The sequence below is a fragment of the Xenopus tropicalis genome, chromosome 2, assembly GCF_000004195.4.
Source record: "Xenopus tropicalis strain Nigerian chromosome 2, UCB_Xtro_10.0, whole genome shotgun sequence".
In the NCBI taxonomy this organism is placed as follows: Eukaryota; Metazoa; Chordata; class Amphibia; order Anura; family Pipidae; genus Xenopus; species Xenopus tropicalis.
This window is the reverse complement of record NC_030678.2, coordinates 75,147,426-75,164,900: the sequence shown is the minus strand read 5'-3', so window position 1 is coordinate 75,164,900 and position 17,475 is coordinate 75,147,426. Positions and strand designations below refer to the sequence as shown.

At 38.8% G+C, this 17,475-nt stretch overlaps 1 protein-coding gene across 1 annotated transcript; it reads left to right on the top strand.

Annotated features, from left to right (window-relative positions):
* The first annotated feature begins 3,039 nt into the window (after positions 1–3,039).
* cyb5r1 (cytochrome b5 reductase 1) lies at positions 3,040–12,556 on the top strand. Its single transcript, XM_031896354.1, has 7 exons — positions 3,040–3,170; positions 5,434–5,506; positions 5,971–6,077; positions 9,081–9,210; positions 11,014–11,097; positions 11,822–11,907; positions 12,356–12,556. The coding sequence occupies exons 1-7, from the start codon at positions 3,048–3,050 to the stop codon at positions 12,494–12,496; spliced, it is 744 nt and encodes a 247-aa protein (XP_031752214.1). The 5' UTR covers positions 3,040–3,047; the 3' UTR covers positions 12,497–12,556.
* Positions 12,557–17,475: the final 4,919 nt, after the last annotated feature.

The following is a 17,475-nucleotide window of genomic DNA, read 5'->3' as shown; positions in this document are numbered from 1 at the left end:
TCACTATTAGTACACTTGCGCTATTTTACGCGCGGTATTTCATGCGATATCCTTGTCGCGACAAATAGCGTGCGCGGTATTTTCCGCATGCACGCTATTTATTGCATGCGCTAATTTCGCGACATTACGCACGCGACAATTGGCAGCATAAAAATGGCAACATTTTGCCCTGGGAGAGCACAGAGTGCTAGAGAGGTGCTGTATAAAAGTTTATTTGCAAAAAAACCCCCAAAAAAACAATAAAAATATAAGTCAGAAAAAAAAAGAAATGTTAGAGATAATAAAATAGGGGGTGCATTTAAGAATATTTAGCCAAATACTTAGGGGTCCGTTTGCTAAAGTGGCTTAAATTAAGTGGGAGATTTTAGACACAGAATAAATGGCAAATATGTTATGGGTACTTTATTAAACGGGGACAAATATAATATTGCAATTATTCTGGCAACAAAACATTGGATTGGCAGTTATCACACTCGCCAGAAAATACGCTACGTACTAATTAACGCAAGTTTTATTATTCAGCAAAATGGGCTAAAGACAAAATTGTTGGCAGATTATTTACAAACATTTAACCCATATAGCATATTGATGCTGTTACTGATAAATGTAAGAGTGTAGGAGAAACTACATGAAAGTATAGAATACCATATCAAGGAAGGATAAATAATGAGACATTACTCAGTTCAAAAGTATAAAACTAAAAACTTTTACTTAATAGTATAAAATAAAAAAAGGGGCGGGGGAAAAAACTTAGGGCTTGCTGCCCTTGAGTTCGATGACATCCCTCCTCAGTTCAGCAACTTCCCCCCGGAGCTGGGCCAGCTCGGCCTTCATATTGTCCAGGTCCTCCTGCATGGACCGACGTGATCTTCCCTCGTCAGCAGGAGAACCTGGTGGCTGGCATCCGGGGGGCTGGGAGCGGAACTCAAGGGCCGGGGAAACTGGGGACAAACTGGGGGAGGAGTAAAAGGGGGGGTGTCCGGGGCCTTCATGGCTTCCTCGCCCTCATCGGACTTCTCCGCCTCTGGGGCCTCGGGGGCCTGGCTGGGTCCTGGGGCCTCTGGGGCCGGTGGTCGGGCCTCTGGGGCCAATTGTTGGGCCTCGGGGGCCGGTGGATGGGCCTCGGGGGCCGCAGGTCGGGCCGCTGGGGCCGGAGGAGGTTGGGCCTTGGGGGCCGGTATAGCCTGCTGGGCCGGTAGAGCCTGGAGGGCCTGGGGTTGGGCCTGGGGAGGAGGCTCCAGCTGAAGTTCTGTGAAATAGTATTGCAAGATGTTATTTTGTGTAATATATTATATATATATATATACATTCATACACCATCAGAAATAACAGGGCCCCTAACAACAATATTTTTTGGGCCCCCCTCCTCCCACGCCCCCAATGGCCCCTCCCCCTGTGAACCCTCACATCAATACAAAGGACACACAGACATTGTTAGCCAGGGCCCCCTAAAACATTCGTGGCCCTTCCCCAAATGACTCACACTATGGGCCGCTCCCTGCTGCTTCCCCCCTGCTTTAAACTTATTTATGCATATGTATTTGAAAATAGATGTGTATATATATATATATATATATATATATATATATATATATATATATACAATACGAAGTGCTGGGAAGCTGCACACCATAAGGAACAATAATACCTGGGTGCCTGTGGCAAAACAAAATCTAGACAGGCATGGGGTGACAGCACACACACAGGATTTTCACAAGGAGTCACAAAGATGTGAAATAATATTCAGAGGTTTATTGTGACCAACGTTTCAGTTCCTCACTGGCCTTATGGTTGAACGTGATGGACGTATGTCTTTTTTCAACCCAACTTACTATGTTACTATGTTACTTTCATCATCCCTGACATTTCTTACATTTGTACCTTTAGTTCAAATTACTTGCTAAATCTTTTACTGAATGTATACTGTAAAAGCATAATAAAGTACAATAATTACCTTCTGCAATTTTAGCAACCAGTTCTGGGCTCCTGCGCTTCAGGTCGGACCACAGACACCGGAGCTGGCGGGGGTCCACATCAAGGGCAAACCCGGCGAGCAAACCCTCTCTTAGCTCGGCCAGGATTGCCCTCTTCCTCTCGTGGACTCCTAAGTCCCCCAGCGGTGGGTGGTCATATCCTGCACGCAGGAGCACGCTGATAATGTAGCGCCTCTCCCCTGGTAGCAAGTCAGAAACCCCAGGCATGTCCTCTCAGTTTGGTGGCTGCAGGCTCAATGACACAAAATGGCCCCAAGTCGCACATGTCACGAGATTACAAAATCGCCACAAAATGTCCGCAAGTCGCGAGATTACAAAATCACGATAAAAAAAATTGCCAAAATATACATAGTAATGTATTTTGCGCGACAAAATATTCACCGCTACAGTACAGTACATTATACACTGTATATTAGTAGCGAAATTCCATACATGCCAAGACTTTAGTAAAATTGAGTAAAAAGACACATACTTGAATAAATAACACTGTAAGTCCATATTTTATTGCAAAAAACTCATTTACTGTACTTTTCTATAATTTTTCGCCTGCCTGTAGTAGGTGTTAATTTTCGCATAGCCGAATGCGATATTTAAAAGTTATAGTGAATCATGCGATCCTATTCTTTTCAGCGCGGAAATTAAAGCATGCGGTAAAACTAGCGTGAGAAATACCGCATGCGAAAATGGCGACTTACTATGGTGAATCGCGCGCTAATTATTGCATCTTTTTTACCGCAAAAAAGCGTGCGATAATTTTTATCGCACTTTAGTGAATCAGGCCCTATGAGTTTGTTGGGTAAACTTGCCCTATTTAGAGCGCATATTTATTTAAAGTTAGTTGTTGGTGGAGTACTGAATGGGTTATTTATAGCTCACATTTTTGCTTCTTATGGACAGTGTAGCTTAAGATAATTGTTGACTATCAAATGCAAACAGGAGAGAACTGCTGCAAAATATTATTGTATTACATTCTGATACATTATATTGTCTTGAGTTTTCATCTAAAGTATTTCTGAATGCCTTTTCTTTCAGGTCAAAGGGTTATTTGTAGCAATGGGCATGGTAATGCTGACTGGATTTGGATTGGCTATTGGATGTCTTATACTACACAAGAGGAAATATGTTACCCTACTAGACCCAAACAAGAAATACAAATTACGCCTTATTTACAAATCAGTGAGTAGTTCTCCCATAAAGTTGAATCTAATTTAATATCTGTGACTTCATAAAGCAGTTAAAAATTTTAATATAAAAAAGAAAAAAACAAACGGTTTTTCAAAGTTACTCAGCGCTTCCTGGTGGTTGAATGTGATCTGCTGCTCACTCTTATAACAAGCCCCCCCATAGGATGGGCCTCAAAAGCGTGCACTATGGTAATGGTGGAAGTGCATGTAAAATAAAACAAATAGAACGCAATCTTGTGAAGTATGTTAAAATACCAAGTGGCAAAATATTATATATCAGTGTACACACAATCTTTCAATTCAAATGCACACCAGATGTATGTAGGATAAAGCCCATAGACACCTCAAATATTGATTGCAGTCATTGCCCGATTATCAATGGGTTAAATAGAAGAGAACATGAATAGTGTAATACAGTTTATTAAGACAAAAAACCCTGCACAATGCAGGCTACTCACACTGTTCAGGAGTAATGGAGGCAGTAACAATAGCTCACCGCATTTCACTTGCTACACGGCACGCTTCCTCAGGAGCAAGAGAAAAATTTGAATATGTATTGGTCAGTGTTACGGTCCACTTAGGAGACCTTTCTCAAGGAACATGTCTTGAGAAAGATCTCCTATTATGATTTGCTTTGACAATCTCCTGATTTCCTGATGCAATGCACAGACGCAAATTACCCTGTTCCAAAGGTAGAAAAAGCAACCTCAAAGATCAACAAACATTCTGCATGTTTGACTATAGGAATGGTTTTTTTTTTTTTTTTTTTGAAGGGTTACATTTTTTCCCTTGTAAACAAAGATGTTCTACTTCATCAAAACTCTCATTTTTGTATTTTTGTCTCATCTGTCCACTAGACATTCTTCCAGAAGGATTTTGGCCTGTTTAGGTGTGTTAGTGAGCTCCAGTTGGGACATTTTATATCCCTATGATATCTTGGGCCTTCCTTTGTCTCCTGCCATAAAGCCCCCTTTTTTGTTTTACAGATGCTATGAGTTGAAAGTGTTGCACCTTGTGTCTGAACAATCTGTAAGCTTAGATCATTTTTTCTCTTGAATCCACATCAACTACGGCTATAGTACCATGGCACTCAAACTTCTTGATAACATTGTGTATGGTGTATTGTCTCTGGAGTTAAACTTAAAGCCTCAAGACTGGCCATGCTTAAACAATTTTCGGTCTCACCTTCTCAGATAGTTTTCCAGCTTTTTTTTCTTTTCTCTATATTCAGTGGTGCACACACACAGAAACACGTTACAGCAGAATAAGGAAAACTTTTCTCAACCTATACTGGTTAAATGTGTGCTTCTTATATTGCAGGCAACTGCAACTCATCACAAGTAAGTTTACTTACAAATTATTACAACCAGCTTTACATAAAAAAAAATTTTACAATGTCCACAAGGTGCTACTAATGTTGTCCAATACAAAGTTGGACTGGGGTTGCCACACCCCCCCAGGGGCCCTCGCCTTGCCAGTCCACCTGGTGGCATAAGATAAGTTTTGTGTGTGTGTGTGTGTATTGTTTCAATGCAAAGAAAAAATCCATATGTGAATACTATAGAGATTAGTTTCAACAGTTTTCTGGCAAAATGTGATACTTTACATCTTCACTATGTTCCAAGTTGTACCTCCCTTTTGAGTGCATCCAGTATTAGGGAAGATTACTATGATACAAATATTTTCCAGGATATGATAGTTCACACTAGTGTTATGGAAATTTCAGATACTGAAAGTCATTTGAGGTAAATAGGTAAGGTTTATTAGACATGTACGTGGGTTCTGAGCAAAAGGTAGTTAGAACTACAGAACAAAGACAGCACAGAGTTTATATAGACTTTGTGACAGTAACATATGTAATGAGAAACATATGAGTATAGGCGTTACCAGTTAGACAGTGTATGCACATAGAAATATCTGTTCACAGTGCAGAAAACAAGGTATTTGCCAAATAGGTGGTTCTGTCTTCAAGGCTATAGTTGGCCTAACTAAGGCTAGCTTGAGAACAAAATCCATCCAAGTTAGGGGGGCCTGTGCGTGAATCTGAACACACAGAATGTATTCTTTATCACTAGTCTGCTACAATTATGTCTATTTAGAAAAAAAAACTTTACATATTGTTTTGAATAATAAAGCATGTTTTATTAAAGAAAATGTTTTAGTAATGAGAAGGTGAAAAGAAACCTGGTAAAATGTTCTGAAATGAATATTTCTTTTACCAATTGGCCTTAACAAATTTTTAAACTTTTTTACAGGTTATAAACCACAATACTCGAAGAATGCGGTTTGCACTTCCAACAGTTTTTCATACCTTGGGACTTCCAGCGGGTGAGATTATTATGAGCTATTAACTTTTTTATTAAGCAAAATGTTAGCCTTCTGTTTTCTCACATTAAATATATATTTACATGCCCTTGAATACAATCACAGATAGTCTACAGACCTATTGTATTAACATGTGATTTTATTTCATGTGTTTCAAACAACCACAAAGAAAGGGAACTGCATAAAAATAAATAAATAGCAGGGCACAGTATGCCTAGATATATACGTATTATCTATAATGGCAAATTCAACTAAATACCCATATGTAATAAATCACACTCAGTCTGCTCGGATCTAGTCACCCACGGCAACCAGTTCAGATGTGTAGTAATAAAATTTGTACTGATTATTACAATACCCCATTCTTAAACCTAAACATTTGTGTATCATAAATAAACATAATAAATAATAAAATGTGTTCAGCTACTACATGTTTGCTTTCATTCCACCACTGTGCTTCTTTTCAGGCAAACATGTGTATATTTTAGCTAAAATTAATGGGAGTCTTGTAGTGAGACCATACACTCCAGTGTCCACTGATGATGAAAGAGGATATGTGGATCTTGTGATAAAGGTAATGTTACACCTGCATCATGCTAATGTAAAGTAATAAGTCATTCACCCACAATATTATAAAACAGAAGATAAGGCTACATAACAGAAAATCACTTTGCTTTGGCACATCATTGAGAATAATGAAAATGTGGACAAATGCAGTATAAAAATAATGTATATGAAAAAATATGACTGGGAAATGACCAAACTTGTGTAATTATAAGGCAACATAAAGTTCCTCATTACAGTATAGACTTGTGAGTAAATATAAATATTTGTTTAAAAAATATATACTGTATAATAACTGAAGATTTTTAAATTAACAGGTGAAATAACTGTTTTATATTTTGTTGTCAATGATTTTTAAAAACTGAACATTTAGAGCCATAAAAGATGTCACAAAAAAGAACACAATACAATTAAGGACATTACAATTCCAGTATCATTTTTCAAAAGTTTGACATTGACTATACTTAAATATGTGCGGGTGAACCCCCACTGGCAGTTAATACTCCTGAAAGAAAGGGGAGGTCTAGCCCTCCCAGATGCCCGATCCTATTACATAGCCATACACCTCTCCCACATGAAAATGTGGACATTAATAGCTGCAGAAAAAGAGCTGGGTAGAACTAGAACAAATGCATGCTGATATACCTTTAATTAACTATTTATGGGCTAACCCAAGCATTCTCCCCAGTCCATTTCAAGAGCACCCTTTAACAGGACCAACATACAAATTATGGTTCTATACTAGAGACTTACAGCAGACTCCATATATACTGCAACCGTTATCTTTCAACCAATCATTCCAGCCTAATCTTGATCCAACCACATTCAGGAGATGGCGGGAAAAAGAAAATAGGCCAACCAGAATGTGTGATTTTGTGAAACACAACAAAGTTATACCTCTATCTGACATTGAAAAGCAATGGGGCATACAATCCATAGACACTTGGAATTACTACCAAGTTCACCATTTTATCTAAATCCTAAAAGAAAAAGGGTGGAATAGAAAGCTAACATTGGGGGAGAAGCTCCTCGGCCAAATAGAAAACACTGAAAAATGAACCCCACAAAACTATAAACTACTGATAAACAACACATCAATCCCTAAACAAGCTGCTAAAGGGAATGGGAAAAAGAGTTGAACATGACAATCCCAGACCAGACATGGGACAGAATTCTAGCCTCAATTCATAAAACCTCCAGAGCAGTCAGAGTAAGAGAAATGAATTATAAACTAGCCACAAGATGGTGCCACACACCAGCAAAACTTAAAAAAATGTTTCCAGAATGCTCAGATGTGTTCTGGAGATGTGGTCTTGAAATGGGCACACATGTTCACATATGATACACATGTAAGGTATTAAGATATTGCATGATATTTCTAGCATCACTAAAATTGCAATCAAAGATACAGAGAATTTTGCTAAATGCAATTCCGGAATTACCTTGCAGTTACTGCACGCTGCCAAAACTTTAATCCCCCAGTACTGGAAAAAGAGTCAACCCACATCACACATGGAATGGGTCCAGTTAGTATAGCAAATAAGGAAAATAGAACAGATTACCCATATTATCCACGACACAAGTAACATTTCCTGGAAGGTATGGGCACCATGGCTCTCATATATGAAAGCAGACCCTTTACCCAACTCCTAGAAAAACACTTTACACTGGCTTTACACAACAGGCAGAATGAACAATGAATGTTTTAAAGCGATAAACATATGTGACAGGTAATAACTTTGTTGTTATGGACTTGGACCAGTCTTAAATGTTGAAACACTGTGGACAATGCAACCCCCTTCCACATCCCACCCCTTGTTGCCTTCTGTGAATATTTTAAAAAAATACAATTAAGGCAATGTAACAGGGACCAAATACCACATAAGGATAATGCTGTAGTTACTTTCTATAGTGACACATTTCTTGAGGAAATCCTAATGTTATAGACTCCCACTGTTTTATTTCCATTCGACCGTACATATCTTCCATCTGCCATGATAAAATATATGATAACTTTTCAGATTTAGTTGTTGTAGAAAAAAGCTATGGTAGAAACAAAATGCAACCTTTCAAATTTTAGGAGATTTAAAGTGTTCAAAAAATGTGTCAGGCCTATCTATGCAATGTACCCAAGTGACCCAGTGCAGAAATGTTATGTAATGTAGGTAATAAAGTGGTCACTGAAGCATGTGGTGACCAAAGGACTACACACAAATCTCCCACACGAGGAGTCCAAGGTCCTTAAGGAATATTGTAGGCATGCACTACTTGCTTTGGGCCGTAGACAGGGAGGGCACAATACCAACACTGCTGCATGGTGAAGAGTGAATTTTTTTTTCGCCAGGCATGGATTTGCAGTGAAATTTTGTATTCTGCCATCAGCGAATTCTTTTGCGAAACTGTAGCTGCTAAAAAAATTTGCCAGGTTGTGTGTGTGTAAAAAAAAGTTGTGGTAGAAATGTGAAAAAACACCTATTGACTTTAATTCTATTAAGCACTGAAGTTAAATGGTAGCTTGTCATATAATAATAATCTAAAAATCCAGGTAATACAGGAACATTATTGGTGTCCAACGGTTTAATAGCTAATCATACCTCCTCTACAGAAATCTCTTTGTTTACTAACAGGGACTGGTGTGTTGTCAATATTCAGGTGTTTTGTTGGATAAAATGAGGGTCTGTATAGTTTCTGATAAAAATGTACAAATCCATTGGCTATTTTATTCAGTTTCCCTGTAAGGGGCCTCTCGGAAGTGCAAATTCTGTAAATTTTGAGAGGTTTGTGATCATTCAGTTTACAAGATTCTACCTGGTATATCAAGGCTTCTATAATAAGACTACTGTAATTGGTTAATTTGGGGAAAATTGTTTACAGTGGGAGTATTAGTTTGTAAGGTTGTCAGTCTATCAAGTTCTTGGTCTCTGGCTTAAGGTCCTCCTAGAGGGTAGTGGCTGAAGAAGCAGAGGTAAGAGAAAACTTTGAAATTTAGGCTGATTTTGATAATATTTTAAAGATATATTTCAGAGGGCAACATCCCACATTCCCAGAAGGAGGAAAGATGTCTCAATACCTGGATAATCTTTCCATAGGAGATGTAATTGAATTCCAAGGTCCAAGAGGGCTTCTTGCATATAATGGAAAAGGTAACAAAGTTGTATTCTTTACAAAATAAAGAATCATAATGATCATAATTGATCATAATGATAATCAATAATAGTAATTAATTTAAAGAATTTAGGTCATATTTAATAATATGCTATTAACATCTTATGCATTTAAAGGACATGTAAACCCTACACACAAAAATGTAATCAGTGAACAGCCTCTTTGAAATCTTTCAATACCTGCCACTCTGGTTGTCCAGAGGTTAATAGTAAGGCTGCAGCATCTCCTTTATCACTTAGATTTCCTTCTCCTCCTGTAACCCACTCGGCCCCCTCCCTCAGGAATTTGCTTTGGCTGTTGGCTTGTGGGCATGCTCAGTTGTTCTAAGCTCAGATTACTAAACACACCCCCCAGTCTAGCAGCCAGTAAAGAGATGGCATTGCTGGTTTCCATAGAAACTCAGCTCTAGCTGTCTGCTTCAATTTTTTTCTCCTTACCTCCTGAGCTCAGCTCAAACACAGCGGAACTTTTATCAAAGACAGTTCTGCCTGTGTGAGCCTGTATTCTTGATGAAATGTATGCTGAATAAGGGTCTGTGTGTGTATGCTGTTTGCAGATTTAAATGAAACTGATTATGTATCAGGGGAAAAATGGCCACAAGGTGAAAGCTGCTATTTGCTTTAGGAAAATGTGATGGTGCTAGCAAGCGGAGGGGGATATATGCAGTAAAAATGATGCCATTTGGGTGGGGGAGACGGGCCCAACTGATATACATTGTAGGCAAAAGTAGGCTTTACATGTCCTTTAAGGTACACTTGCCAACACAATGCATTTCAAAAGATAAAAGTTATAAAGTTTGCATCTGGTTTAGTAACCCACATGAACTTATTAGCTATTTTCTTTGAAGCAGGTGATCAGTAAATTTTTTTGCCAGTTCTGGATAAGTAACCTCCAGTTAGTTTTCAGTCCTGACAAATTGACTGCAATCAAATCAGATCACATGGCATCCACTCAAAGTGGTCACCCAAGGGGCCACAATACTGACCAGACTGCACCTGCAAAAATATGGTTAATTTTGGTGCAAATTAAACAACTTGTAGCAGGTTTATAAAGAACCTTAAACTAACCAAGAATAGTCTGAATTTAGCTGCCAAGTCCCCATTTCAGACCAAACTGCTACTTTAGTGGACCATGTGTGGGGCAAAAAGGTCTGCCCATATAATAAATGGCTGCTGATCAGCTAGACAGATTGAAATATCCTTCCCTGTACATGGCAAAATTGTGGTTACCATGTGTGTGTAGCTTTCAAGGGAATTCCATGACTGTTAAGGCCTTGAAAGATCCATCATTGTGTGTGTGCTGGATATATAGTTAAAGGACAGGTTAAAGGGAAAAAAGCATTATATATATATATATATATATATATATATATATATATATATATATATATATATATGTAAAAAATGCTGATGCACACCAGGAAAATTTAATCAAAAAAATATACTTATATACTTATCAAGGTTCCGGGTGAGGACCAAAATGTCGATCTAAAAAAAATAAGTATCTTTTTTTTGGTGTGCATCAGCATTTTTTTTTTTACGTGTATACTGTATATCTATATATATATATGATATGGCTTTTGCAGTTGATAACAGGATTTTTTATTTAAATATCTGAGCAGGTCCCAATCAGATTTCAGTTGGTTAGAGTACCATTTTAGACCCATACTTAGAACAACAGGTTGCTGATTTAGTTAAGAGCTGACAAACACTTTTAGTGTCAACTATGTACATACCAGTATTATAGTAAAGTTCTTCAACAGACTGCATTGTGCTTATTAGGTGAGTTTGGAATTCAAATAAACAAGAAGTCTCCTGTTGAGAAGAAATTTGCCCGACAGGTTGGAATGATTGCAGGAGGAACAGGTATGAATAAAAACCTTGTAATGACCCCAGTTTCTAGCAAATCAGAATTGGAACAATATGAGTAAGATATAAAAACCAGGATGGGGAGAAGTTGCCCTCCAGTGCTTACACACAGTGATCAGTTAATAAATAATACAATGTGTCCCCAAATAGATACAATATAGAAATAATTTTATGCCAACCCTAAGGGACAAACAGTAATTTGTGGTCCATATCATGAGTACCAATTAAAAATTGTCAGTACTGACCATTCACTTACTCATTTTCTCCATTACCAAGGCATAGGAACACAATAAGGCATATCATTCATATACATCCACATTTAATACCCTGTACTAAGAGATGACATTGTTAATATAACAGCATCTAAAAGCAATTCTCATAGTGTAATAAAAGCAACATGACCACAATTCTTCAGTTAAAAAGTGTCACTATACAACAGGAACTTGGCAGTTCCCACCCTCTTTTCTGCTCTACTGATGTTTATTGCTCTTTGTAATGTCCAGGGCAACATTTATTTTTGTGCATATAATGTAGCATTTAAGAATGGGCAGCTGCCAACCAATTAGATCGCCAGTTCTCAGGCTTTAGGTCTCTGTGAAACAAATGTAACAAACCATCTGAGGTTTGAGAATTCTGAAACTGACTGCAATACACTTGAATCCTGTTTTGAGGTTTAAAAAAATGAGTACTAAAATTCCTTGCATTTTTCATATGATTGCAGGTATCACCCCCATGCTACAGCTAATACAGACAATACTAAAAGACCCTGATGATCTGACTAAATGCTCCCTACTGTTTGCCAACAAGGTTAGTGTAGTACTTACATATTTATAGGGGACCTGTCACCCAAGTCTGTTTACGAGTCCTTTTCAAATAAAACATGATATTCGAATTATTTTTTTTATTAAAATATCCATACCAGTTATAAATCTATATAAAAATCTCATCTCATCTCAGTCTCAGTCATATATAGCTTTCCCTGCTTCTACGTCTGAAATGGTGGCTGCCAGAATGCTCTAATTTTAGGTTCCAAAAGAATGGTAAAAAAAGATACAGGGAAATTATTTAAAGTGTAACATTTATTTTGCTCAACTAAAACAACAAAAATAGGATTTTGAATTATTTCTTCGAGTGACAGGTCCCCTTTAAAGTAATCTTTTTTTAATATTCCATTGTAACAATGTTTAACACCTAGTCATGTAATAGTGTTTTGATTTCTTGCTTTTTTTCTTATATCAATTGAATCCCTTTTTAGTCAAAGAATGATATTATTCTTCGTGAAGAACTCCAGGAGCTAGAGCGTAAACACTCTGGACGCTTTAAAGTCTGGTTTGCTGTGGAAACGGCTCCTGAGGGTATGATTATATCATTTTTAAGTTGTATGCATAAGAAGTGAGTTCTTAACCTAGCCTAGAGGAACTCTACCTGAAACTAGCTACTATAGACCAGCTCCATCCATCTGGGGCCCAGTGTCTGGATGCAGCCAAGAAAATAAGTACTAGGAAAAAATAAATGGACATTGCCATAAATTGGGGCATGGCAGCATCAAACATTAGTAGTAGTTATGTAACTTGAAAAATAGGGATGCACCAAATCCACTTTTTTGGATTTCTTTTGCATGTGATTAGTAAAGTAGAAAGGTATTCTGGAAAAACAGACAGTAAGGGGTAGATTTATCAAAATGTGGGTTTAGAACATAATACATAAAAACTCAAGCACATTCTATTCACTCCTGTGGATATAAGATATAATTATTATTATTAACATTTATTTATAAAGTGCCAACATATTCCGCAGCGCTGTACAATAAGTGGGTTTCATACATTGGACATACAGAGAAACATATAAAGCAGTCAATAACCGATACAAGAGGTAAAGAGAGCCCTGCCCAAAAGAGCTTACAATCTACAAGGAGAAAGGGTTGAGACACAAGGTGTGGGAATAGGCATGACAGAGTTGTGAGAGGTGTGGCACAGGGTATTGCTTTTAGCGGCACACTGAGGTCATGTTAAACTAGATTAGGGTAAGCTTCTCTAAATAAATGCGTTTTTAGAGATCTCTTGAAGGCAGAGAGATTGGGAGAAAGTCTGACAGTTTGTGGGAGTGAATTCCAGAGAAGGGGGGCAGCCCTTGCAAAGTCTTGAATGCGAGCGTGTGAGGAGGGAATGAGAGAGGAATTGAGGAGCAGGTCAGTAGAGGAGCGTAACAAGCGGGTTGGATGGTACCTAAAGATAAGTTCAGAGATGGGGCAGAGTTATGAACTGCTGTGGGAGTCATTAGTTTGAATTTTATCCTGGATGATAGGGAAAGCCAGTGCAGGGATTGGCAGAGTGGCACGGCAGAGGAGGAGAGGTTGGAGAGGTATTTGAGCCGGGCAGCAGTATTCATTATGGACTGGAGTGGGGACAGTCTTTGGAGGGGAAGGCCAATTAACAGGAAGTTACAGTAGTCCAGGCGAGTGAATAAGAATTTTGCCAGCATCTTGGGTGATAAATGATCGTATTTTGGAGATATTTCTTAGGTGAAAGTGACATAATTTGATAAGTGATTGGATATGAGGAGTGAAGGACAGGGCAGAATCAAGAATAACCCCAAGGCACCGGGCCTGGGAAGATGGGGGGATGGTAGAATTGTTAACCGTTATAGATACCTCGGGAACAATGTGGGCGTTGGATGGGGGAAAGAGAACCAATTCAGTCTTAGAGAGGTTTAATTTAAGGTAACGCTGGGACATCCAAGTGGAGATAGCGGACAGGCAGGAAGAGACGCGAGTTAGAAGCTCTGGGTTGAGATCAGCAGAGGAAAGATAGATCTGAGTATCGTCAGCATAGAGGTGGTACTGAAAGCCAAAAGAATTGATTAATTTGCCAAGTGAGGAGGTATAGAGAGAAAATAGTAAGGGGCCCAGGACAGAGTCTTGAGGAACCCCGACAGAAAGAGGCAGGGGAGAAGATGATTCCCCATTGTAAGAGACACTGAAGGATTGATCTGAGAGATAAGAGCAAAACCAGGATAAGGCAGTGTCACGAAGACCAAGAGAGCAGAGAGTCTGGAGGAGAAGAGGGTGATCCACAGTGTCAAAAGCAGCAGAGAGATTGAGAAGTATTAGTAGCGAGTAGTGTTGAATCCTTATTGGATGCAAAACAATCCTATTGGGTTTAATTAATGTTTAATTGATTTTTTAGTAGACTTAAAGTATTGAGATCCAAATTACGGAAAGACCCCTTATCCGGAATACCCTTGGTCCTGAGCATTCTGGATAATGGGCCTATACCTGTACCTATTTTATTTTTTACTCATGGCATGAATTATAAAGCTATCCTGACAGTGAAACAATCATTTTAAGTTTAAATTATAAAACAGCAAATGTCACAATCATGTTGGGTATGCACATTTAACTCAAATTTTCTGATTAAAATGTTCACTCGGAAGAGCATTCCTTCTGTAACCTCATTGCACTCACTGTGAAAAACCACCTACGCTGCTTCAAACTAAAGTTACGTCCCTCTAATGTACTTGTACAGAGTAATCGTGTCCCCTCACAAGTGACTTTTTTTCCAGAGAAAACAACCCCAACCTTGACAGTCTAACCTCATAGCTTAAATCTTCCATCCCCTTTACCATTTTAGCTGCAGTCTCTGTACTCTCTCCAGCTCATTAATATCCTTCTTAAGGACTGGAGCCCAAAACTGCACTGCATACTCAAGGTGAGGCCTAACCAGGGACCTATAAAGGGGCAAAATTATGTTCTCATCCCTTGAGTCAATGCCCTTTTTTATACAAGACAGCACTTTATTTGCTTTAGTAGCCACAGAATGACACTGCCTGGAATTAGACAACTTGTTATCAACAAAAACTCCTAGATCCTTCTTAATTAAGGATAACTACTATACACTACTAGCGTATAACTAAAAATTATTTCTACCAAAGTGCATAACTTTGGACTTTTCAACATAGAACCTTATTTTGCTGCCCAGTTTTCCAATTTTGTCAAATGCTCTGCAAAGCGGCAGCATCCTGCATGGAACTTATAGTCTTGCATAATTTAGTATCACCAGCAAATATAGTATTAGTACTTTCAATGTCCACCTCTAAGCAAAAAGCAATGGACCAAGGACTGACCCCTGTGGTACTACACTAACAACACTAGCTCAGTTAAAAAATATTTCATTTACCACCACTGTTTGTACTCTATCCTTCAGCCAGTTCTCTATCCAATTACAAATATTATGCTTCAGGCCAATATTTCTCATTGTACGCGGTACTGTATCAAATGCTTTAGCAAAGTCCAAGTCCTGCTCACCTCCTCATAAAAGGCAATTAAATTAGTCTGGCACAACCATGCTGGCACAATTTATTACATTGTGACTTGCAATGTATTTAAGTGTCCTATCCCTTATTACCCCTTCCTACCACTGATGTCAGACTAACAGGCCTATAGTTTTCAGGCTGAGAACAGGATCCCTTTTGAATAACAGCACCACATTGGCAGTTATCCAGTCCCTTGGCACCATACCAGACCTCAATGAATCTTGAAAAATTAAGTGAAGAGGTTTGGCAGTCACAGAGCTAAGCTTGTTTAATACCCTGGGATAAATAGCATCCGTTCCTGGACCTTTGTTTACCATTACATGTTCAAGTTTCTTTTGAATTTCCTCCTGATTGACCCATGCATTAGTAGTTATATTACTAGAATTGGGTTTTTACTAGAAGTAGAAGGGTGATTTTGATTTGGGGTGGCTAATTATATGCTGTTTTTTGTAGGAGATTTTAATTATATACTGATATGTGCCATCAGACCCCCACTTAAAGGACAAGGAAAGGTGAAAACAGCCCCAGCCCAGGGTACCTGTAGCGCTTCCTCCTTCCTGCTTCGTTCTGCTGAAAATTCTCCGCACAATCTCATGCGAAGAAGTGTGAAAAGCCGCGCGCACGAGCGAAGCCAGAAGGAGGAAGCGCTGCGGGTACCCCAGGCTGGTGCTGTTCTCTCCTAACAGGGGCACCAGCCTGGGGTAAAAGGTAGGCGATTTAATTCACTTGGGGGTGCCTAACATTTTGGCACCCCCAAGTGACTTAGCCTTTCCTCCTTGTTTAAGCATACAGTTTCTCCTGTTACCATTATTATATTTTTATGACTACTGTGTTGTAAGAGTAGTTCTTGTAACGTACTAGTTAGACAGAAACCTGTATGAGACGCTAGATGTAAAATCTGACTCTTACAGTACAGCAGGGGCTCCCAGCCCTTCCCAGTCTTCACCGACACCCTTTTGGGGCCCTGGAACTTTCTGCTGCTGTCCAAGCTGGGACCCTGCAAACTTTCAGAGTACAGATATGAAAATACGAGGTACCGGCAAGGTTCATGGCAAAATCGTAGTTGGGAAACAGGCAAAAGTCGAGGCGGGCAGCTAGAAAAGTAGTCAGGAACCAGGCCGAAGTCAAAACCAGAAATTCAAAATTAAATAAGTTTGAGCAGGTACTGATACAACCATAAGCCAGTTTGGGCAAAGAGAGAATGAGGAAACAAATAAATAGGCAGTTTTTGGCACCAAAAATAATAAGGAAATGAGGAAACAGGAACCTTTAAAAACCTTTACCAAGATGGTGTCTAAGGCTTCATTATGCACAACTGCGCATGTCAAGATCATTGAGCATGCGCAGTTGCGCAACGCTGTCTACTAGGATGCACAACAGCCCGGAAGCGAAGGGGGTAAGCAACGTGCATCTGCCAGCCAGCGCAACCTAAGGCAGCAGCGGACCGGCAGAATGCTTTACAGTTCTATAGCATACTAAAAGTTAACCTAAAGGTGAAAACACGGTTGTTTAAAGAATCTTGCTTGCAGGATTTGGGGAGATGTTGGCGTTTTGAAGGAGTAAACTAATTGGGGAAAATGTTGCGACAACAGAAAACAGAGCATGAAGTAGAATTGTACCCAATAGAACAGCAAAGTTATTAAATATATGCAAAGTACAGGTATGGGATCCCTTATCCGGAAACCCATTATCCAGAAAGTTCCGAATTACGGAATGGCCATCTCCCATAGACTCCATTATAACAAATAATTATAATTTTTAAAAATGATTTCCTTTTTCTCTGTAATAATAAAACAGTTCCTTGTACTTTAACCCAACTAAGATATAATTAATCCTTATTGGAGGCAAAACAATCCTGTTGGGTTTATTCAATATTTAAATGATTTTTAGCAGACTTAAGTAATGGAGATCCAAATTACGGAAAGATCCCTTTTCCGGAAAAGCCCAGGTCCCAAGCGTTCTGGATAATAGGTCCCATACCTGTACTATACAAATTCCATATAACTAATTACCCTTACTACTCTCTTTTATGTTGATAATAAGGTTGGGAGTACAGTGAAGGAT